The sequence below is a fragment of the Helicoverpa zea genome, chromosome 7, assembly GCF_022581195.2.
Source record: "Helicoverpa zea isolate HzStark_Cry1AcR chromosome 7, ilHelZeax1.1, whole genome shotgun sequence".
NCBI classification, from domain to species: Eukaryota; Metazoa; Arthropoda; class Insecta; order Lepidoptera; family Noctuidae; genus Helicoverpa; species Helicoverpa zea.
Genome location: NC_061458.1, coordinates 7,273,889 through 7,299,109, shown reverse-complemented (window position 1 = coordinate 7,299,109; position 25,221 = coordinate 7,273,889). Strand labels below are relative to the sequence as shown.

At 36.1% G+C, this 25,221-nt stretch overlaps 3 protein-coding genes and 1 pseudogene across 3 annotated transcripts; 2 read left to right on the top strand and 2 right to left on the bottom strand.

Annotated features, from left to right (window-relative positions):
- Positions 1 to 1,647: 1,647 nt before the first annotated feature.
- LOC124631893 lies at positions 1,648 to 8,222 on the bottom strand. Its single transcript, XM_047166529.1, has 2 exons — positions 3,839 to 8,222; positions 1,648 to 3,769 (listed from the first exon to the last, which is right to left on the bottom strand). The coding sequence occupies exons 1-2, from the start codon at positions 7,721 to 7,723 to the stop codon at positions 2,504 to 2,506; spliced, it is 5,151 nt and encodes a 1,716-aa protein (XP_047022485.1). The 5' UTR covers positions 7,724 to 8,222; the 3' UTR covers positions 1,648 to 2,503.
- Positions 8,223 to 15,802: 7,580 nt separating this feature from the next.
- Positions 15,803 to 24,816, top strand: LOC124631942 (pyruvate kinase 2-like). Its single transcript, XM_047166588.1, has 8 exons — positions 15,803 to 15,847; positions 16,036 to 16,102; positions 16,301 to 16,521; positions 16,865 to 17,005; positions 17,076 to 17,156; positions 17,658 to 17,906; positions 24,015 to 24,237; positions 24,593 to 24,816. Exons 1-8 carry the CDS (start codon positions 15,803 to 15,805, stop codon positions 24,814 to 24,816), a joined length of 1,251 nt encoding a protein of 416 aa, XP_047022544.1.
- On the top strand, positions 20,093 to 21,651 carry LOC124631941 (annotated as a pseudogene).
- LOC124631940 lies at positions 21,649 to 23,910 on the bottom strand. The gene is made up of 2 exons (XM_047166587.1): positions 23,271 to 23,910; positions 21,649 to 22,930 (listed from the first exon to the last, which is right to left on the bottom strand). Exons 1-2 carry the CDS (start codon positions 23,460 to 23,462, stop codon positions 21,671 to 21,673), a joined length of 1,452 nt encoding a protein of 483 aa, XP_047022543.1. The 5' UTR covers positions 23,463 to 23,910; the 3' UTR covers positions 21,649 to 21,670.
- Positions 24,817 to 25,221: the final 405 nt, after the last annotated feature.

Genomic DNA, 25,221 nt, shown 5'->3' with positions numbered 1-25,221 from the left:
AAAACTAACTTACCACTCTGCTAAATTAATCAGGATTGCTGAAATATTTTTGATCAGTACGATAAATTGTTTAGTTAAAATTTAATTTAGGCTGTGAATTTCAATAACAATATGTAACATGATACTCGAATTTTGGTAGATGAAATGTTAGTTTGGCTGTGTTAATATTGTATGTGTTTAGAACTGTATTTTGTTGACCCCGTTACATCAGGACTTTTCCAAAGCTGGGGAATATTTTTTTTTTATCTAATCAAACTTAAATTAACATTTTGTTGTTAAAACTTTTGTTTGAAATTCCTTGAAAGCAAAATTTCTCATTCGAAAAGAAATCTCTGCTTGTTAAGGACGATACATGCAGAGCCGAAAGTGCGCGTCAAAACGTTAAGAGCATAAAATGTAAAGGAAAAAATAACGCCAAGGATCCTCGACTCAGCAAAGGGTTCACCACCATGCATACAAATGTTCAGACATGTTGTGTCTACTTCAAGTCTTGAGGCTGCAAGATAATATGCTAAAGAACATGTCATACAGAAAATGAGATATTTTTTGGCTTTGCGCCTCTCACCTTACCTTCAAAATAACGCATTTTATAAAAATATTTGTTGTTATAAAACGTTTAGTTTTTTAATTTGTTTGTATAAAACAGAAAATATGCGATATTCATTCCAACAAATTAATTAAAACACTGATCAATTTATCGAAACATTTTTTTTTGTACACTCTGTGTATTTTCGTTCAACAACATTTTTTCTATATTGTCAGCCTATCCTTTGTCAACCTCGTTACTGTCTACCACAGAGACTTATTTTTGAGTTTTATCGGTCTCTAAAGGTAGAATTCCGTGGGTCGCGGCTTACGCAGCCGCGCGCGGCTTACGACAGTCGTCGGCCGCGCGCGACAATAGTCAACCTATGAAAATGTATGGCGCCGCTGCCGAGGCTCGCGACAGTCGCGCGCGGCCGACGAAATTCGTAAGCCGCGCGCGGCATTGTGTTGAAATTAGTAGATTTTATTCGTCCGTTCCCTCTAGTCGAAGTGCTAATTGATATCCTTGAAGAAGAAGAGGATGACGTATTGCTGTGGCTGTATTATGAAAATAGATTACCAATCGACCCTATTTTTAAAAAGTAGAAATGATGAAGGATACTACCCAATACTGATTCAAAAGCATTTGTATTGTAATGAAAACAAAAGGAAGTTTTGCCGACTAAATAAAAAACGATTCAATTCTGGTTTTACTAAAATTATATAGATGTTACTAAGCGCTAGACCATGTTGAGATGCATACGGCCGCGCGCGGCTTACGAAATTCGTCGGCCGCGCGCGACTGTCGCGGACCTCGGCAGCGGCGCCATACATTTTCATAGGTTGACTATTGTCGCGCGCGGCCGACGACTGTCGTAAGCCGCGCGCGGCTGTCGTAGCCGCTATCCACGGAATTCTACCTTGATGATTATTATTTAGCGAGAGCGTGACGTGATTGGCACAGTCCCTTTGTTTTTGTCCCCGATTGTACCCACAGATGGCGGTTTGATGAATGGGCTGAGGGTCAATAGATGTCAACCAGTGTCGGTTCTATTGATGTAGTGATGACGGCGATAAGGATGAGTTTTGCTTGGACGGTGTTTGCACATAAAACTACGTGTGGACGCTTTAAAGGTTTATTTGTAACTAAAAATGCATACAAGTGGACTGTATTAGAAGAAGGGTATAGATACCTATAGATACACTTATGTATGACTGCTGTCGTGGTGGTGTGCGTTTAGACATTCCGCCCACCAAAGGATCTATCCTTTTAGTGATATTGCAAACAAAACGACAACAACAAACGTATTTCAATGATGTTCATAAGACACTTAATTGCAAATGAAAACAAAATAAACAAGTAACATCAAACCACTAGCCTAGTATTAACAAAAAAAAGTAAATTAAAATTAAAGTACTGTTAAATTTACATAACTGGTAAGTATATCAGATAGAACACAGTTCACATTATAACAGATAGTAGGTAGAAAAACAAATGGTGGCAGATCAAGTTTGACATTGTCAAAGAACAATAATCTGTATGGTACACAAATAAGACACATTGTCCAACTTAATCTGCTGCCTTTGTCTGTAAAGAAACGGGTAAGTATAAAAAAGGTTAATCATTCATAGCTGCTAACCGCCCACCGTGCGATATTATTTAGTTAGCTATTTAGCTATATGTAGGTATGTTTAGGTAGGATGTTATGGAGCTAGGAATGTTTACATCATTCTGATAACAAAAAAGGTAAGTACTAACAATATTATAACATATATTTAGGTAAGTAATTTAAGTATGAGTCACTAGTTAACTCAAAAAAATAGATTTTTTACATTGTTATGGGACGTTATGAATTACATAACATAAGTAATGCGTAACATAAAGGTATGGGTGATGACGTAACAACTCTAATGCATTTGTAACGGGTTCGAATCCCGGCCAAAATTTATCTGTTGTTTTTTGCAATTAACAAAGAAATTAGTTTGCATTTTTAGGTAGTATACATAATTTACTTACTGGTCGTTTATAGACACCGTTTTTACATTTTATTGACACAACACGAGTAATGCCGTCTGGGCCCACATGTTTTTTAATTATTTTGCCTAATATCCATTTACTAGGAGGAATGTTATCTTCTTTTAGAATTACAATGTCATCGATGTCTGGCTCAGATTGTTTGGTATTCCATTTATATCTTTGGTTTAAATTTACGAGATATTCTTTGTGCCATCTGTTCCAGAAATCGTTGACCATTTTTTGTGTTAGCCTCCATCTGTCTAAGCTAGAAATATTACAATTTGTATAGTTTTCATCACTTAAGTTTAATAAAGGTTCACCTATCAGAAAGTGACCGGGTGTGAGTGGAAGGGGGTCATTAGGGTCGTCACTTAATACAGTTATGGGTCGCGAATTTAAACATGCTTCGACTTGAGCTAATACTGTGGTTAACTCCTCGTACGTAAGTGTAGCATCTCCAATGACTTTCTTAAGATGAGTCTTGGTACTGCGTATGCCAGCCTCCCACAGACCGCCAAAATTGGGTGCGTGAGGAGGTATGTAATGCCATGTAGTACGCTCAAGAACTAGCAACTCTGCTATTTCACCAGGAATGGAAGACTTGGCACTGTTGAACATGTCCCTCAGTTGTCTATCTGCACCCACGAAATTGGTGCCGTTATCACTGTAAACATCGTGACAATGACCTCTTCTCGACGTGAAGCGACGGAAAGCTGCAATGAATGCCTTAGCAGTCATGTCTGTAACTGCTTCCAAGTGTATGGCCCGCGTTACCATACAGATAAACAAACATATGTATCCCTTGTACGATTTAGCTCCTCTGCCTGGCGAGAAACGAATGTTGATGGGGCCTGCGTAGTCCACACCAGATGATTTAAAAGCCCTATCGGCTTTTACCCTCACGTCAGGTAACTGACCCATTAGCTGCGTGATATTCTTTTTGGAATACCTAATGCAGGTAATACACTCACGGTATAATTTCTTTGTTAGATCTTTAGCTCGTAAGATCCAGTATTTTGACCTTAGATAGTTTAGCATCACTAAAGGACCGCCATGCATTGTCCTGAAATGTGCATCTTTAATTATTAACCTGGTAAGATGACTATTAGCGGGTAAAATTATTTGATGTTGTGTGTCATAGGCCATTTCTGATTTCTGAATACGCCCGCCAACTCTTAAAATTCCATTGTTATCTACAATGGGACAAAGGTTGCGAAGCTTACTCCTTTTTAACACGTAACCACGAGACCTTAACTGCTTTATATCCTCGTTAAATTCAATAGATTGCACCTGTTTAATACAATTATTTAAAGTTTCTGACAATTCCTTTGACGTTATAAACTTAGAAAAATGTTCACGTTCGGATACAGGTAATTTGAAATTTAGAAAACGTCTACAATATGAAATTACTCTTAACATTTGTGATAAACTCGAAAATTTTGTCCAGATTAACTCTTGTTCAGTATTGTATATAGCAGTTAAAGTTCTCGTGCGTTCTTCCTCATGCGTATCTTCGTAGTAAGGAACGTTTATATTCATATTAAGGTTAGACAGCCAAGTTGGTCCATTCCACCACAGGGAATGATTTAATAATTCTGATCCTTGTAAGCCCCGTGACGCACAGTCAGCAGGATTCATGTCTGTAGATACGTGCCCCCATTGTTCGTAATCTACAGTGTTAAGTATGTCTGACACCCTGTTGCTCACAAAAGTGTTCCACCTGCTTGGCCCACCCTTTAGCCAAGCGAGTACAATGGTGGAATCTGTCCACGCAAATAACTTGCTTTTAGGCACACATATCACTTGAGATGTTTCTAAAATTAGTTTAGCCGCCAAGGCCGCACCGCAGATTTCCAATCTTGGAATTGAGACTTGTTTCTCTATTGGCGCTACCTTTGTTTTGGACGTTATAAGACTGACGTATACTCTCTCTTCGTCTACGACTCGCATGTACACTACTGCTCCATATGCGACTTGAGATGCATCTGCGAAGACGTGCAACTCTACACTTGATGTGTTACTGTAGTGTAGCCATCGTGGTATGCTAAGGCCTTTGATGTGTGCTAAATTCTCCCGATATCGATTCCACTCTGCTAGCAAGACACCGTCAATAGGCTCGTCCCATTCGAGCCCTGTCTTCCACAATTTCTGCATGATCATCTTTGCGACTACTACAACGGGAGCTATCCATCCCAAAGGATCATATAGCTTAGCTATTTCGGAAAGAATAGTTCTTTTTGTTACAGGTTGTTGAGGCTCCGGCAAGTTGACTGTGTATTCAAAACTATCGGTTTCACGATTCCAGTTTACCCCTAATACCTTAACAACACTATTGACCTTTAAAGGTAACTCATGATCGTCACAATTATTCTTTCCGATGTACTGTAGAACAGCTTCACTGTTACTACTCCATTTTTGTAGTTGGAATCCCCCAGAGTTCATTAGGCTGTTCATCTCGTGGTATATTTCCACTGCGTGCTCTTCTGTGTCGCAGCCAGAAAGCAGGTCATCCATGTAATAGTCAGACATTGTTATTTGTGCTGCGATAGGATAAATTGACTGCCCTTCTTTAGCAAGTGTTTGTAGAGACTTCACGGCGAGGTATGGTGCACAAGCTGTGCCAAAAGTTAGTCTTAAAAGTTTGAAGTGTTTAATAGGCTCGTCGGGTGAAGACCTCCACACTAATCTCTGATAGTCTGTGTCAGCATCTGATACTCTGACCATTCTATACATTTTAATTATATCAGATGTTATGCAGATTCTGTGTGTTCTCCATCTCATTAATATGTGTCGCAACTCTTGCTGAAGTTGAGGTCCAACACACAAGTTATCATTTAAAGCCACGTTATTTGTACCCTTGCAAGAAGCGTCGAACACTACACGAAGCTTTGTAGTCAACTTGTCTTCTCGTAACACTGCGTGATGAGGAAGATAGACAGCCGGTTTATCAATTTCTGAAGGAGTGATTTCTACCATGTGATTTAATTTTAAATATTCATCCATTACTTTACGATATTCATCTTGCAATTTAGGATTTTTTGACAACTTTCTTTCTAAACATTCAAATCTTTTAATGGCTATCTCCCTCAAACCACCATATTTACACTCTGGCTCTTCGTTCTGAAACGGTAATCTGACTACAAACCGTCCGGTTTCATCTCTCACTGTCGTGGCATCATAAAATTCTTCACACATTTCTTCTTCTTTTGAAAACTTTCTTTTTATGTTGTTTGGTTCCCTCTCTATTTCCCAAAATTGTCTCAGTAAATCATCGTCATTTATCTGTGCATGTAGGGTTGTGATGCGTTTCCTTCCGGTTTTATCATCAAGTGTCGTCCTGCCAGATACCACCCACCCTAGGATTGTATTTTGTGCCACTAAATTGCCCTCAGGGTGTCTGATAATACCATCTAACAGTACGTTGCCATAAACCTCAGCTCCAAGTAAAATATCTATTTTACCTGGTGTTGTGAACCCTGGATCGGCCAAATCCAGTCCTTGAAGTTCTAACCAATCGGGGAATGTAAGATAACTGGTGGGTAACAGTGTTGTTAATGTGCGCAGTACATACGCATTTATTCTAATTGACTCATTGGGATTGTGGCGTGATTTCACACAGAGTGAAACCATGTGTTTAATTTTCGTTTGCCCCTCTCCCACACCGGACACCCAACCACTCACTGATACACGTGTAAGATTAAGTAACTGAACAGTCGCCTCAGATACAAATGACGCTTGTGACCCTTGGTCTAGCAAGGCCCTAATAATATGTTTACAACCGTTCTTACTATTAACTAAAACCTTAGCAGTAGCTAATAACACCGTATTTGTTTGAACATGCTTAGTTGAAAAATTAGATACGATATGTTCAGCATTAATTGACGAAGATGACTCACCTAGCGACGCCTCACGATTGGTACCTGTAGTCGTGTTTGTCCCCTCGTTGGACTTCTCGGCGTTTTCTTCTCTCTCGAAGTGTAGAAGGGAGTGATGCCGACGTCCACATCGTTTGCAGCACGCTGACTGTCGACACTTGTTCACCGAGTGTGATGGCGCGAGGCAGTTGAAACAAAGTTTGTTCTTTTTGGCACTCTCCTGCCTTTCTTTGGTAGACATACCGGCGAATGCTTTGCAATGATATATATAATGCTGATCTCCACATAACACACATTTAACTTCACGTTCTTTCCCTTCCTTGGTCACATTCGCATGAAAGGACTTAGGTTTAGCTACTGGCTTCGGTTGTGACGTTTTTGTCTTGTTAGCTTCGATCATCTCTAAGGATCTGTATCTAGACTCAAGAAAATTTCTTAAATCTGGCCATGTAGGTATATCACATTTAGATGTACTCAGTTGTTGTTCCCATAGTCTTACTGATTCTGGATCTAGTTTGGCCTCTATTAAAAAGGTGATAATTAAGTCCCATGTATCGGTGTCCACGTCTAAATTCTTCAACGACTTTAAACACGTAGAACTTGTGTCTAATAGATGCCTTATACAACTCGCCGATTCAGTATGTATAGATTTTTGTGATATAAAAGTTCTCAAAATAGCCTTACAGTTATATCTTTTGTTGTTATAACGCAGTATTAACTCGTTCCAAGCATCGGTGTAGTTCGCATTTGTCGTGGTGTAATTACGAAGGATTACTTCAGGTTCACCCTTTAAACTACTTTTTAAATAATGGAGTTTGTGCACTGGAGATAATTTCGTATTCTTATGTATTAGTGTTGTAAACAGGTCGTAAAATGTCTGCCACTCGTCATATTTGCCGCTGAATGTAGGTATATTGATACGTGGCAATTTTATTTCGTTACTGTCCGAGCACGTCGCGAATGACCCTTGACCTTCAGTTGTAGAAGGCGTTGAAGCTTGTTGTGCTGCATCCAGGAACGGCTGAAGAGTCTCCTTCATAGACGACTTATATTGCACATACAATTCTTGAAACACTTCATATGTTTTTTCCTTAAAGTAGGGAGTTTTTCTTTGCTCGTCACTGCTGATGCTCAAAACAATCTTTTTGTGTCCATCTTTAAAGTTATTCCAAAGCTCTTCAAGCATTTCTAACCTTGTTTCCAAGTACGGTCTTTTAATCCTATCTTTCGGCGTTTTTTTATAGTTTTTCTCTGCATTCTTTAGGTTATCTAATAGCTCAAGTTGATATATCACAAGATCTTCCATGACAATATAGATATTTAACACTCGTAAGCTTCACTGGCAAAATAAGGTCCACAAGTAGCGGTTGGTGAGCACATAGAACACGTGTTAACTAGCACTTGCAGTAAGTTTTTACTCGTAATCCGATCACACACTGAATATGGCAAGCGCAGCTAATGTTCTTGTTTGTTATAATATTAACCACGATATTAATATATTAACGATGTCACAGTCCGTCCACAAAACTATGCAATTAAAAAACGTGTTCCTTATCGCTTTCTTTGTTCACGACGCACGCCGGTTAGCCGCCGGTAGGCGACAAGATTCGGTTCGAAATAGGACCATATGATGACGGCGATAAGGATGAGTTTTGCTTGGACGGTGTTTGCACATAAAACTACGTGTGGACGCTTTAAAGGTTTATTTGTAACTAAAAATGCATACAAGTGGACTGTATTAGAAGAAGGGTATAGATACCTATAGATACACTTATGTATGACTGCTGTCGTGGTGGTGTGCGTTTAGACATGTAGGTAAGTATTTATTCATTGCTGTATGTTTAAAGAATAATGCTCAATGGAAACGTGTCTGTTGTTGACACATAGTACGTTATTTTGTGATTTGTTTTTCGTGTGCTTTTATTTTTCATTTGTGAAATTACAGAGAGCTAAAGTTAATATTGTCACTGTTTTGCGGAATAAAATTTACAAAGCCCTAAAATATTTGGTATTTTTTAATTTATATTTGGGAATCATTTTCTTTGACAAGATTTTCACTAGCCATTTTTGATTGAAAAAAATGAAATAAATTATTGCAAAAATTGAAAAATCATCACATTACATATTTCCACAGATAATTAGGTACCTTTTTAATTGCCAGCATAAACACGAAATAATTAAACATTCTAAATCCACGCCTTTTAATATAAAAAGTATTTCATTTACGTTGATTTGTCCATGGAAATGATTTTTATGTTCCTAAGTAAATACTTATCATTAAAATTATTTGTTGAGCAAACTTTCAAGTCGTCGGATAAGGGCAAAGCTACAATCGCATTAGAGTTAAGCTGTAGAAGTACAACTGCTAACAAATTAAAAGGTGTGCTTAGGTTCAGAAAATATCAATTTAAATAGTGATACTTTGATAACCTTATTACCAACCTGTACATTGGGTTTCTTCTTGGTCCCGAGACATCTTTGGTCGTTTTAAATGACAGTGAAAACAACAATCTCAGTGATTGAGCATTAATCACCATGCTTTCCCAATGCGGGTTGATAGTATTCTATATTCTCCGACACCAGATTTCCTCGAAATGTTTTCGTGATTCGCATCTGCAACCATTTGACATGAGTTTGAATATTAAGAATCTTGACCTACTGTTTGAACATTCCTGTACAGTCGCAAGGCTGACTGATTATTATTATTCATGTTCTAGTTAATTTCACCCAACCCGTGTAATTAATTTCCCGTGGTTTTACAGATAAACACAAACATGGACTATAATCAGAGGAGGCGTAGCCCGCTGTTTATTTTACACTTTTGATATAAAGGTCATATTACTTTGCCACCAACTCAAGCTGTGGTTTTCTAGAATTAACTTGCTAAACGCTTATTACAACTATATTACAACGTAATTGAAAAAAAGATGGCAGTAATGGATTCTTGGAACGATGTTGGTTAACGCTGCTTCTAACAGAAATTGACTGGTATAAATTGGTATTCAAATAAAATATTCAAATAATATAATATTTCGTAGAAGGAAACTTATTATAATGTCTATAATAAAAAGCGTTCCTTTTTCTCTAAGATTTAGATAATGTTAGTGTCAATAAGGGAAGTAAATTAATTTTATGTTGTAGGTATTAAATATGTTTGGTTATATATTTAATAAGTCTAGTTAGTTACTCAGTACATTACAGAAGTGCCTACATGGTACTTTGATATCAATTATTTATCAAGTCTTCATTACACGACCCGTTTAAAATATTTAAGCATGGTTCTGTAGAGACGGCGATAAATACGTCCTACAACGTTAAATCTAAAATAAAATAAACGACGGAGATAAGGAGCAAGAAGGATGAATAAATAAATATTTGCGGCTTTGCACGCGTAGGAAATTAATAACGATAATCTTCTTAAATTCTTTGAAAGATCCCCTTGTATTTTACCAGCCTTTTGCTTTTGATGTTTATGTCTAGAAAATGTCTAGAATTTATGCTTTTGACCTCAACGAATAAACAGGAATAACAAAACTTTTTATCTACCACTGGTCGGATTATTTTTGTAGCTTAGCACAGACGTTTGTTTACCTCAAAAACGAAAAAAAATCCATATGAACCCTTTGTTTAAATTCCGTTTGTGGTCTACATATCATTCCTACACTGCACCGCAAACGAAATTTAAAACAAAGCCCACCCCAACATAATCGTGTAACGCCAAAAACATTCCATTACGGTACTTTTCTGAGTAGAAGTCTGTCTCGCTCATTATCTGTGACGCCGATTCCTTTTCTGAAAAAAAGCTTTCAGTCGCCAGTCTCACACACGATGTGAAGGCCTCTCAAAAATTCATCGCCCGTCTACGAACCCTGAATGGGTTCCGGAGTCGGGGCAGACTTGCCGTGCTCGGTAATCTACTTAATAAGTAATCTTGTAGGGGCTCTTACCTGTGTTAAGTTTGGATAAGAATCCTGTTTTCTTTGTTTTATACCGCTGGTCGTATTTTGGGAACTGGTGAATAGTTCTAACATGGATTATATATACAGGCATTTTCATGTACCTATTAATTAAGAAATGCTTAATAATTTGTGGAAGACAACTAAATGAAAATTTAATATTTTTTATTATTAAATTATTTTGACATACTTGATAATTTTTCTGTATTGATATTGATTAACTGACTAAAATTCCAAATAACTGACCTCCATTTCGATTAGATATAATATTATGTTATTTATTTAAAATGATACTTAAAAATACATAAATAAAACCTCAATCATTAAAACGATGGCATAATACATTTTACCCAAGTACTTAACCACACAAAAAAAAATGCAAGTTCATTTCCATTATCTACTCGAAGCACTGCGTTTCGCTCAGACGTATAAACAGGGTGTGTAATCAAAAAATGTAAAGTGCTTATACGTGATACAATTACTAGACAAGTACACGTTGACGGGATAACATAAGAGATTAAAACTTTGTTACAACTTGACGTAAGGTAAAAGTTACAAGCATTCTAACTTTGTGGTTCATTTTTACGGGAGGATGAATATAATTTGTTGGAATTGGATGAATATGTTTGTAGAAAGTTTTGTGATGGTTTTGTTATCGTACCAAGAAAATTATGGTCGGCTCCAATGAATTGATGGTAGGTAATTTCGGTTTTTCAACCATGGAATCAATAATTGATATTAATTATTATATCAAACAAAAACATGCACATATTTTTTAAATATCGAATTCCTCGTCTTATTTATTTTTCTTCCAATTCAAAATTGTATTAGTACGTGTTTTAGTCAGAAAGAGGTACACTAGATTCACTTAAAATTCTATGATACGAATCCATTCAAAGTTGCAGCTTTGCAGTTCGCGACAAAGCAATGAATACTTGAAACGCAATCTGGGCAAAGTTTTCACTGAATTTAGCTTTCACTGCTTTTTCAATCATTCTCAACACACACTATTTTACTCGTCGACGACTGCAAAGTTCATGACTCTTATACCAAAATGACGAGATTAGAATAGAAAGATAACAAAACACTCTCGCATTTCATTTTCCATTTTAAATGCAATCATAATTCGAGAGATATATCTGGTCGTAAACACGTCGCTTCAGACGTATGTCGAACTGTATATAAACGAGGTTCTCTTTTTTCATACGACACCGCAGCAGGTTTTCATCCGAAATATGCGCCGGGCTCACACGGGGCCCTCAAAAATTCAACGACTCGAACCGTCGTCGGCTTATTCTGTTTACTTTAGTTTTACTTCGCGAAAACAGGTACATTACTATAATTGCTAGTTTTTTAATTAAATAAAAATAAAAGTAGAAGCGTCTTCTCATGGGAAATTTGGTGAATTATGAAAATTGAGACGTCTGCGGGTGTTGGAGATTAAATGTGTTTTTAGATGATAAATGCTAATGTATTTTGCTGCTTGTAGAGACTGAGTAGAAACCTTTTCTGCCACGGACATGGGAATTAGGAGGAGTCTTCCTAATGAACGCATAAAGCTGCCAATTCAGTAACAGAGTGATGATAACAATACCTTTGACCACTATTCAGTCTAGTCACACGTTCTCCTAGAGCATGCTGATTATCTAGGAGACTTTATGTTTGATATACCTACTAATAGCTTCATTGGTTAGAGCTTATATATAGTACTATGAAAAAACAATGATTTCTAATAGGTATTTAAAAAATGAAGATTTTCATTTAAGAATGACATGATACATTAAATTTAATATTTCTTTTAGGGTTTAAAAACTCAAGAAAAATACTTTATTTCAATTCGTTTTTATTAAAAAATAAGTATAATTCTTTATTAAAAAATCTATTATCCCACAAAGACGTAGTTAAAAATCATAATAAGGCAGTTCCGAGGTACGTTTTCGGGTGGTAGCTAGGTCTCCAGACGGTGGCTGATGAATATTTCACTTCATTATAACAGTTGCTGTACTGTTCTTATGTAGGTAATATTACACGCGGTGATGGTGATACAATGGTCTTTTGATATTTATTTTGAGGACATAAAAAAACCGGCCAAGTGCGAACGGACTCGCGCACGAAGGGTTCCAAAAATGAGCAAAAAATTGTATGGGAGCCCAAAATATTTATTTTATTCTAGTTTCAGTATTTGTTGTTACAGTGGCAACAGAAATACATCATCTGTGAAAATTTCAACTCTCCAACTATCACGGTTCATGAGATACGGCCTGATGACAGACGGACGGACGGACGAACGAATGGACGGACAGAGGAGCAAAAACAATAGGGTCCCGTTTTACCCTTTGGGTACGAAACCCTAAAAAATGTAGGTGCTCAAAACAATTTTTCTTTTATCTCTGTCAGATTGCGGTTTCTTCGCTACAATTTTCCCAAAGCGTAGAAGTGCTAACAAACATACATTTGAAATGCACAAACATTCAGAACTGCAAGCTACCGGTAGATCAGACAAATATTTGTTCGAGAGGTGTTCCCGAACAAGCAATGTCTCATCTGCGCCAATGTCCCTCGAGTCTGCACACCTGTATCGCCGAGGACCACTTATTGACCATTCATTTATGTCATGATTGAAAAACTTAGAAATGTCTTGCAACACTTACTGAAGTATGTCTTTTTAGGGTTCCGTAGCCAAAATGGCAAAAACGGAACCCTTATAGTTTCGTCATGTCCGTCTGTCCGTCTGTCCGTCTGTCCGTCTGTCACAGCCGATTTACTCGGAAACTATAAGTACTACAGTGATGAAATTTGATGGGAATATGTGTTGTATGAACCGCTACAAAAATATGACACTAAATAGTAAAAAAAAGAATTGGGGGTGGGGCCCCCCATACATGTAACTGAGGGATGAAATTTTTTTTTTCGATGTACATACCCGTGTGGGGTATCAATGGAAAGGTCTTTTAAAATTATATAAAGTTTTCTAAAAAACATTTTTCTTAAAGTGAACGGTTTTTGAGATATCAGCTCTCAAAGTCGTAAAAAGTATGTCCCCCCCCTCTATTTTTATAACTACGGGGTATAAAATTCTAAAAAAAATAGAGGTGATGCATGCTAATTAACTCTTTCAACGATTTTTGGTTTGATCAAAGTATCTCTTATAGTTTTTGAGATAGGTTGATTTAACTGTAATTTACGGAACCCTTCGTGCACGAGTCCGACTCGCACTTGGCCGGTTTTTTTTTATAATGTCACAACAGTTATTAATTAACTGTTAACATTGCTTGTTCGACAACACCTCTCGAAAAATATTTGTCTTATGTAACTCGTGTTATGGCTAACACAACTGATACCTAAACTTCACATGTATTTATGTACATAAGTACATATTTTTAAATGCATATTATAACATCCAGACCACGGCCAACGAGCATGTTCATCACACAAATGCCGACCGAACCGGGAATCGAACCCGGGAGCTCAGGTTCGGCAGTCGGGCATGGTGACCATTGCGATATAGAGGTCTTGAAATGTTGATTTTTGGCAATGGCTTATTTAAGGTAAAATGATTTTGATGGACTTCTTGCTGTATGCTCGGTATATGACAATATCTTGATGATTTGAATGGATGGCATATTCCCACCAGAGGTCCTGCTCGAGACGTTTGGCGCCTCTCAGGGGAAGGTAGGTTTACGTAAGACATTAGATGCTGACGACTGTCTGTGTACAAAAAATATAAATACTTTAGCTTTAATAAAAATAATAATGTTCGTAGCTTTCATTACAAATTGAGACCTTTCTGTGGTGCCCTCGATATAAAACCCAGTAATTTCGTTACACTTTTTTTCTCATCTTTAAGGGATTTTAAGTTAATAGGGCCAAATAAGATTTCCTTTAGGATAGCCTGGCGTAATAGCTTTTCGTCTTAGAATAGCAGTATCCACTTCAGTAAATGAAGTAATTGAAACTAACAAGCAACAGAACTATTCAATTAAAATTAATTGGTTTGAATTGTTAGGTTCATTCAGTGTAATTGTTAAATTAAGCATAATATAATTTCAGACGCTTCGTTAAAGTTCAAAACACAAGGGTAATTTAGACGGTTGCTCTCGCTAGATTCTATTTCACGTATTTTTGTAACTAACAACTAAACGGGATACCACTTAAGAAAATTTAGGTGGCAGCTTAAAAAAAAAACTTAAAAAATGCATTTCCTTAGTAAATCGATAGAATGATCATTTGTGCATTTGCCGCTTTGTTATTTATTTATTTTTAGATTATTATCACATTGATGCAATATAGCATATTCAGCGTCTATGGTCCACCCTTTTCTCTCACGGTAGTAGAGTAAAAGCTTCATTTTGGAATCAAGTCATAAGTAACAGCGGATCATTGCACGTTTAAATTAACTAGGCTACCTGAAATTTGGTGCTACAAAGTTAGCAAATAATACGAATTGCTGAACCAAAATAAAATAATTAAAAATAACTGGAATATTTCAAAGCATAATTCGCAATATGAAATCCGACTTTGTGACTAAAAGCCCCTAAATTAATGAAAGATAATAAAAAAAAAAATCCAACCAATTCTCGGATTTACTGATTGCTGTATTCAAAATACACATCGGTCATATTAAAATGGAAGTGAAAATAATAAATGGAAGTATGTGAAAAACTTTATTTTATTTGTGGAATAAAAATAGAGTTTATATCAACAAAACATCGACTGAATTTTATTTTACCGCTTTAAACATTACGTTGTTGCTGTTTTCTCGCTTTAAAATGATTTTATTATTTCAGTAAAGAGATATCAGTTAAGAAAATCGGTTGTCGAAATTGGACAGTCTCTTTGACATATCAGAGCACAATGGGCGCTGAATGCTCACTACTTGAAAACCAACTCTTTTTTGTTTGCAAACAATACGCTCGCCTTTCATTTTTAAACCAAAAATTCAAGATAGGTTCGAAAGGAGGCGTACGTAAATTCCATTTACTGGTGGAAAGTGCCGAGCTCGGGCCCCATCGCAAACTCCACTTAATTACGCGCATAAATTGAAGTGCTCTCTCGTACACGATGGATGTAGCCACATTTTAACTCATAAAATATCGTTTCTTTAAAATAACTGAGGATTCGCGTGCCATAATTGGTTACGAAAGGCATGTGTGGCATTTTTTGCAGGTGTTGCTTATGGTTGAACATTAATTCAATGTGGTCACATTATGCATGGGTACCCACAAACCTCAATCATGGGGTATAAATCCCCGTTGTATTAAAATTAACATGAAATAAGAAGTACAAGCTGTTATTCGTAATTACAATTGCACCATTTGGAAAATTAAAAATAAATGTTTTGTACAAAATCTGTATGGTCACGACAGGTGGATCAAAAATAACAGTGAAGTAAATATTTGAAGTGAAGTAGAAGTTATATATTTTTTGAAATGGTTTGGTGGATGCATTTTCAGACGGCAAAGAGAAGGGAAGGTGTAAGTATTCGGCTTAACATCTGTATTGTAGTGCATCATTTGTCGTGATTAAGAAGATGAGAAAATTGATTCTAGGTTAAGGAAATCTTAAAACCTAACGAATAATGGTTTTACGAGGAATTGCTAAATCCAGAAACGTTACACATTTGCTAACGAGCATACAATAAATTGTATAGTTTAATTTCCAGGTTCACTTTGGTTGGATGGGCACCAAAGATATAGTTTACGAGACGATTAACGTAATATTCGAGTGCAGTACGTATTTACATACTTATTTCTACAAAAATAAGATAACGTGTTGTTCTGCATTACGGGTACTATATGTAATTCTGGTTAAGTACAACAATTATTTTGTCAAAAAAGAACGCCTCACTGACAAAGTTTTTTTGAAACGAGATCGGGTGGCCTTGCGTGGATAGCAGGATAGCAATAATAATTATATCACTTTTACAGATGGTAACTATGATGGATATGACATTAACGCCCTCACAAAAGCTGGAGTAAATATCTTCAATGTGGACATGACACTAAACGATACTGATTATTTCAACAGTATCAAGGATGCTATACAATTTGCACAAAATGTACCAAAAATACTTATTAGTACTTATCATACTCCAGTCGGACTGTCCGTTACTATTTCTGCCAATAATCCTATTGAAGTCGATGATAGGGTGAGTAGGTAATTTCTTCTGTAAAACTAAATGTGCTGTAGTTTTATTGAATGCTATAGTTGGCAACAATAGAATTATAATAATTTGTAATTTGAGATTAGAGAGAACTGGAATGAAATTGAAATAGCATGTTCTTCTTTACAATTCAATAATAAATACCCAGTAGGTAATATGCTAAGTTTAATTAGCTTAATAGCATAAAACTAGTACTAGTATTGAGAGAGTTATAGACAATCTTGCGTGGCTGTCTGCAAAATTACTCCTTATTTAATTCAACTTCAAAGAATTACATTTCTAAGGAAGAGACGTAGTATTAAATATCTAATTAAAAAGTTTCTTCCAGGTTGACATAATAATTTTAAAGGATATAATGACGACGGACGAACTGCGTACTTTCAAGAAAAGAAATGATAAATTTTCTTCCCTGCCAATTTTGTTCTGGCCTCCAACGCTTAAAATCGAGGACCTTAATGAATTAATTAAGGTTAATAAGATATTTGATTTTATAAAGGAAAAGAATCATTTGTTGCTAAAAAGAATTTTTGTTTTATTAGTTTACAGATGGCATTATTTTGGATCCCAGTCTGGGCAGTGTGTATAGTGATTTTCACGAAGTTCTGCGAAAATGTAAAGAGGTGAGTAAGTCATTTTGCTCTGTAACATATACGAGTTCATTTTTAAAATATTCTGACTTCTCGAGTTTCACCATACGAGTATGTGTGAAAAAACATAACTACAATTAGGTAAAAGATGTTCAATTACATTACAATAGAATCTAATTAGTTAATTCATAAGTTGTCCAAAGTTATTAGGTAGTTGAGGACGCTAGACCAATAGCCTGGATGTTAATTTGGGCCCAACAAAAACAAAGGCTCGCAAGTTTGGAGACTACCTCCTAAATATTGTTAACGAAGCAAGTTTAATTACTTCTTGTAATTTGCTTTAACTTCTGTACTGAGAATATGGCAATTTATACGTAACAATGTAACAATAGAATAATAGTGTACATCTTAAAAATACAAAACTATCTGTGATTTAGAAAAGATGGTAAATAAAAAAAAATGTATTTTGTTTTTAATTTAGGGTGTTAAATGTTTAATGAGTAGAAAAATTGTATGTACTTACGCATTTTCCAGAGTCGCAGACCAGTATTTTTCATGAATCCCTGTGTAATCGATGATTACTACGAAGATACTGCTAATGATCGGCAATTGCTACTTCTAGCTAATGACGTGATTAAATACCGATTTGATGGAGTTTTCTTCAAAGATCGATTTGAAAAAATACCTATAGAGTTCATGCAAGCATTTGTAAGAGGAACGGATATGATTGCAACAGAATTCGATGAAAGTGCGGAGTTGGATTATTTTAAACTCACTATGCCGGTAAATTTGTACACCTAGGGTTTTTCTTAAAACAACCTACTTATTAAGATGCAAATGAATGAGTGATATGCTGAATTTAACTTTCCATATCAACAGGTCAATAGTAAGTTATTAACTGTCTAAAACGTCTTACTATAGATAATCGTCTTAGCAGTGCACTGTTGCCTCAGATGAAATATTGCATAATGATGCTCATTCTGTATTGTGACTGCCTTTAGTAAAATTCGTGCCCAATATGTGATGTCACTTAGGTACTTAGCATTTGGCATGGTTTTAATTATATTATTATCTATGAGGTTTTTTTTCTTTTTTAAGATGGAGTGTTAAATAAATCGTTGCGTTAATTCAGTGGCGGATTTACCAATAGGCCAAGTAGGCCAGTGCCTAGGGCGGCAGATTTAGAGGGGCGGCAAATTTTGCTAATTTTTTTACAGTTTTTTTTTTTATAATTATACGAGTACACAATCCATATATATAAAAACGATTAATAAACGCACTGTAATATATGCTTAGGTTTATGTGATCATGAATTTTAAAATATTCCAATAGCGTTTCAATAAGAATAAATAGAAAGATCCGCTCGCTTCGCTCGCGGTTCCTTCATCATTTCTGGTTTATTCTGCGCTCTGAGTCCAATCTAACAAAAAGTTAAAGCACCGAAGTAGCAAAAACAACTGACGCTCTACGCTGACGATTTCTAAGCTGTTCAGGAGGTGGAGGACTTTTGTATCCCAAATAATTTCGCTTTTGTATCCCGAAACTCAAAAAATTTCGCGCTCGCTGCGCTCGCAACTTTTTCACTTTACATTGGTTTTTTTCAAACTTGTTTGAGTATTTTTGTGTTCCAAGGCTCAAAAATTTCGCCTTTCACTTGACAGTTACTATTTTCTAATTTCTTTAGATATCATTGCGTCCCAAAAATCACAAATTTCGCGCTCGCTACGCTCGCGGCTTCTTCTCTTTGCAGTGATTTTTTTTCACACTTGTTTGGGTACGGTGTCCCAAAACTAAAAAATTTCGCGCTCGCTACGCTCGCGACTTTTTCACTTTAGGCCGGTTTTATAAACTCGTTTTAGTACTTTACTGTTCTAAAACTTAAAAATTTTGCGCTCGCTGCGCTCGCGGCTTTTTTACTTGTCACTGGTTTTTATAAAACTAGCTAGCGCTTTATAACTTTGCAGTGGTATGACTCCGGTTTCTTTATGTTAAACCTAGCAAAAAGCACCATGAATGATTTCTACACGGTTTTTAAGTACTTCAATTACAATTTTAGTCCGTGATTATATTGTGTCGTTTTTTTTTTGGGGGTGCTCAATAGGTAGTCCGCCCCGGGTGCCACCGGCGTACGCCACTGATTACCCGGCGTACGGCGGGGTACGGCGTACCTACCCGAACGAATGAACCGATTTCAATTTAGTTTTTTTTTGTATTATAGGTGTTTTACGGGCGAGTGTTCTTAGACATGTTTCATGAAAATCAATTGAGCCGTTTAAAAGTTACAGAGGTTTTACGCTTTAAAGTCGCTGTCAGATGAACTTGTTAGGTCAACATTAAACTCTTCGTTACATAGCGGGTTGCTAAAATAATCTAGTAACTGACAGAAATATCATTAAGTTCACAATCATTAGGGGCGGCAAAAATTGAATGGCCTACTAGCGGCAAATTTGTAAATCCGCCACTGCGTTAATTAAGGATTATGGCAGAATTTCAAATTATCGAGGGGAAGCATTTATCTATACTAATATTATAAAGCTGAAGAGTTTGTTTGTTTGTTTGAACGCGCTAATCTCAGGAACTACTAGTCCGATTTGAAAATTGCTTTCAAGTTAGATAGCCCATTTATCGAGGAAGGCTATAGGCTACTTTTTATCCCGGTACGGGAAGTAGTTCTCACGGGATGCGGGTGAAACCGCTGGCAGAAGCTAGTTAGTTATATGTATTTATCAATTTTGTATTACTGTACACAGTTTGTATTTGAGACAAAATTCATACATTGTTAATCATTTCTACATTCCCAATAGCCTCTTCCATTCACATATTTCAAACATCGATATAAAATATATATTTATCAATTGACAACATTTCATATTTTTAACCTACATGTATTATTACGTTACATAAAAGTAAATTAAAAAATAAGGCACCCATATTTTTCAATTTTTCGAAAATATATACTTTTCATTCATAATTTCAGCATTGAAATTCGGTGTATTCTAAAAAGACGTAAGCACCAAATGACGTCATACATACGGTGGAATGGCGATAAAACCTTTGCTTCGCCGTCACCCGTAAAAAAATGGTAGATGTCAATTGCATTGTCAGTTTGACAAACTTGTAGGCGGTTCGCGTATAAACTTGTGGTGTTGGTTTTCAATTGAGTTCATAACACAATTTTTATTCTCATTGTTTTTATTAAATCGCCATGAAGGTTTCGGAAGGATTTGTAGTGGCCGATAGCAGAAACTTGCCGAAAGTGGACTATTTATTGCTATTGCAATATATGCACGAAAATGAATGCTACAATATTGCAGAAACACGTAGTGCCAAGGCATTACTAGCATCACGTGAAGCATATGTTGACACAGCTGTAGGATATGTAGAAGTCAAGCGAGAAGGTAACTCATGCACCGTTAAATGCAGGGTAACACCCGAACATAGAGTGAAATCTAAGTTATATCAGGTTACAGCTGTAATCGATGAATCTGTTGAGAAGATTATCACAGTTCAATGCAACGACTGTGCAGCTTCTGCAGGAGGCTGCAAACACGCCATATGCTTTGCAATTTGGCTCATAAAACGGTCAGACGAACCATCAACTACGTCAACTACGTGTTATTGGAGTAAACCAAAACTTGCTGGAGCTGTAGGTGACCAGAAATTCATCTTAGCAAAAAACATTGGCAAAATGAAAAGAGCTCCAGATAATGTTGACATGACTGTAAATATCGCTATGTTTTCCGAAGAATGCAAGAGACGTTAAGTCACAACGGGATTGATTTTAAATTACTGTGGAAATCAACAGCCCCAGTTGAGCGACTTTAGTGTTTTTAATTTAGTGCTGCATTTTATACACCAAGCAGATGATCACTGCTATGACAATTTTAAATCATTTTCTGCAACAACTATTACCGAAGATGTAGTAGAATCTATTGCTGAAGCTACAAAAGCTCAGGCAAACTCTACACTATGGCATTCTATGCGTCAAGGGAGAGTCACAGGGTCCAGGATCTATGAAGCCATTCACTGTAAAACAGAGAATGGTGCCTTAGTACAAAGCATTCTTGGAGGTTACAAGGTGCCAGAAACAAAGGCAATTAAAAGGGGCAAAACTTTAGAAAAAGAAGTACTCAAGGAGTTAGAACAGGAATTAGGAGCAATTCAACACACAGGGTTGATTTTAATATCCCCTATCATAGGGGTTTCACCCGATGGAATTTGTAAAGACTTTGTGATTGAAATAAAATGCCCCATAAGTGATAAGACAATGAAAAGTTATGTGAGAGACGGTGAACTATATGAAAAATATAAAGCTCAGATAATGTTACAGATGCATGCAGCAAAAAAATTAAAAGGACTGTTTTGTATTGCGGATCCTAGTTTTGAACAGACAAAACTTCTACATAAGTACTGGGTTGACTATGATGAAAAACATGTGACATATTTATTAGGTGCAGCTGAAGAATTTTGGAAACAATTTATTTTTAATTCTGTTTTACAAAGTGCAAAATAAAACCAATTTACATAGTATTTGTCTTTTATTTGTTTTATTCATTCTTAATAATAGAACCTTGTAGATTTATCAACCCACATGCCACAATGACAGCATCATCTGCATGTTGAATTAATTTATTATTTATTACAGAGTGTGGTTTCAACAATTTATATAGCCTAACTCTTCTTATTACCCTCTCAACGTGGATGCGCAGACTGGCAATGACTTTGCTTTTGATAGCATCCCGCTTTGACAATTTTTGATCTTTTGCAACACTGGGTGGCCGAAGTAGATTATTCTGATTTCTACTTAGTAAAGTATCAACATGTTTAAATCCTCTATCTGCCAATACAGTACACTTTGGTGGCAGCACATCCAAAAAACCACTTTTTTCTACAATATTGGCATCAGATATACGTCCCCCAAAACCAGCAGATACAAAGTTGACAAAACCATCCGGTGTTGTAGCTATCAAGTATTTTAATGTATTGGCATTTTTATACTGTGACCATGTTAGAGACTGGAAAATAGGATTTGAGGGTTTTTCAATTTCTATCTCAAAACAATCAATAATGCAAAACACATTTGAATATTCTTTATTGGTATTGAAGGAGGCTGGTAACTTTCTTTTGACATCATATACTTGAGGGGAATAAATCAATTGTTTAAAGAACTTGGATAGAACACACAAAGTTCTGAAAAATATTCTCCATAATGTGGTTAATGATACCTCAAACAAATCTGAGATTTGGTAGAATGGGGTATTATTTTTAATTTTATACAAAGTTACTATTATATCAAAAGATTTTACATTTAGATTACTTTCTAAATAATTAATTAACCAATAATAAGTCTTTGGTAAGCCTATATAATTTTGTGTTTTTTTTTTAATAAGGTCAAGCATAAAGCTTCTCTGGGTCTGCATTACAGTTTTAGTGTAGATTTCTGATGAGACTTCTGACATTTCAACAGAGGTAGAACTTCCTTGTGTTGAAGGCAACAACACTTCTTCCATCTCATCTTCTTCTTGAAGCAAAGGTTTTTTTGTCTTCTTTTTGTAAATGGCACAAAAAGTAGTTCTATCCGATGTTCTTGGTTTTACTTGTACTCCTTTGCTGACTTTTGTAGTGACTGGACTTTCACAGTGAAATGAGGAGGAAGCTGTTGAAGATGTGCTAGGTCTAGGTTCAATAATTTCTTGATGAACAGTTGCCATTAATGTCCTCCTGAGAGAATGTGGTAACCGAGACTTCAATTTTGGCCGCACTTTCATAGTTATCCAATACCGGTAGTTCTCCACATCTTCCTGCAACTAAAAGATAAATTATAATTGATATTTTATATTTGTCCCCAAAACAACCTATATTGTAAGTTAAAATCATTATGATTATATGTATATAAAACAATTTATAAGATTGTTTCTGAGATATATTTTATAATTGAGTCGAGTGTTTCTTCTGTCCAAGAATGAACAACATTCGATGTCTATATTTACAATGTTATTTTTTTATATTATTTTTAATCACATTTTTACCCAAAATTCAAGTGACAAATCTCATGCCAAAAACCTTTGACACCACATGAACAATGCATTGTTGTGGTGTGGTTGTGGCATCAGGCTTATAAAAAAACATTTTCGTTTAGGTACTTACATTGAGATGATCTTCGCATATATATATAACACGTTTAGGACATGCTATACCCACAGCATCGCACCACTCTTGTTTTGCTGAGCTAGGCACCGCAAAAAATGCTTTTTGAGTATCTCTAGAACTGTTTTTGCAGGCTGGTACAAAACAATATTTTGGTTCCTTCATTGGCGTATATGTTTGATTGGGATCCATTTCAGTGACCAAATAATTTTAATCAACAGTTGATAGTGATAACAGTAAGCGGTGTTGATAGGAAAATGTTGTGCTAATCAATTTCGCTAGTTTTATTTGGTACTAGCTTCTGCCAGCGGTTTCACCCGCATCCCGTGGGAACCTCTGCACTAACCCGGATAAAAAGTAGCCTATAGCCTTCCTCGATAAATGGGCTATCTAACCCTGAAATAATTTTTGAAATCGGATCTGAGATTAGCGCGTTCAAGCAAACAAACTTCAGCTTTATAATATTTTTATAGTATAGATAGGTAGGTACTTCATGCCAAAAGTGACATTGACAGTGACACTTGATGTTTTCTTCACATTGAAATGCCTAGGCTAAGGTAACTACTTCATTCTACCGTATATGTGACGTCATCAAGTGTTTTTTGATTTTTATTTTTTTCCTCAGAAATAAAGGAATAAAAAAAAATTAAAAAAATATATTTGAACTCAGGATACGAAAATGAAGAAATGGTATTTTTGTTTAAAGGTCGTGTAAATTTTGAAATGTTGTCAATTATATTACAGATACAAGCTCCAGTTTTGCAGCCCTATACTGTAGCTTTAGCTGCTTCTCTGGCAGCATTCTATAGCGAAGCAAGTGCTATAATAGTGCTCACTACAACGGGTGCTTCGGCCAGAATACTGTCTTTTGCAGCACCTCCATGTAGAGTGTTAGCTGTGACCAGGCACCTAAGGACTGCCAGAACGTTGCATTTGTATCGGAAAATATTGCCTTTGTACTATAAAGGTGAGTATTTTTATCTATAGTTTTATAATGCCAATATAATAAAGAGGTTTTTTTTTGTTTGTACCCTAAAAACCATGAAACTACCGGCTTGAACCATTCTTTCCCTGTTGGGAAGCTTAGACTATTCCCGAGTAAAAAAGGCTTTATTTTATCGCAGCACGGGAAGAAGATCCTCCGGAAACAGCTAGTAGGTATATCATCGTTTCATGTATTTCAATAGATACCGGACCTAAGCATTAGTGTAATTTGCTTTAGTATGCAAAGATGCAAAAAAGTGACACAACGATCATCAACGGTCCCAAATAAAAAAAAACACAACACTGGCTGACATTAGCATAATGTATCGCAATTACAGAGAAACGCGCCATTTGCTGGCAAGACGAGAGCCTGGCCCGCATAGCTTTTGGCACAGAATTCGGCCTCGACACGGGGCTATTCAACCTCGTGTCCAAATTAGTGGTGCTAGCTCCGACCGAAGAACTATCTGGGTACTGTAATAGCTTCCAAATACTCACTGTTTCGTATATACGCCATGCTTTTACGTGTGGGGTACCGAGCCATGGGGAAGACATAGATTGATATTATATAATGTTTAAGAGGTGCCCTGGAAAAAAAGGTGCTGATTGTATGTTGGTTTAATGGCTACTTATATGTAAGGTTTTATTAACATAAGTCCTTGCAGTTTATTATTTTCATTTGAAATAAATGTACCTATCTGATTAAGAAATATGTCATGTAATTTATTTAAAATATTCCATTCTTCCTGCTATGAGTTTTTATGTTTATTTCATTGTACAAGACTATTTCTAACTTTAATATCTGAAACCTCATCCTCATAATTAAAACTATTACAATAATTTACTAAGCGTATCATCGTCTAACCCGATTAACGTGTTTGCAGTATTAATAATGCATCCATTGGTTAAGCAAATAACTGTGCTGTGTACCAGCTATTTTCATTTGACAGCTTCGGGAGGCGTGTTT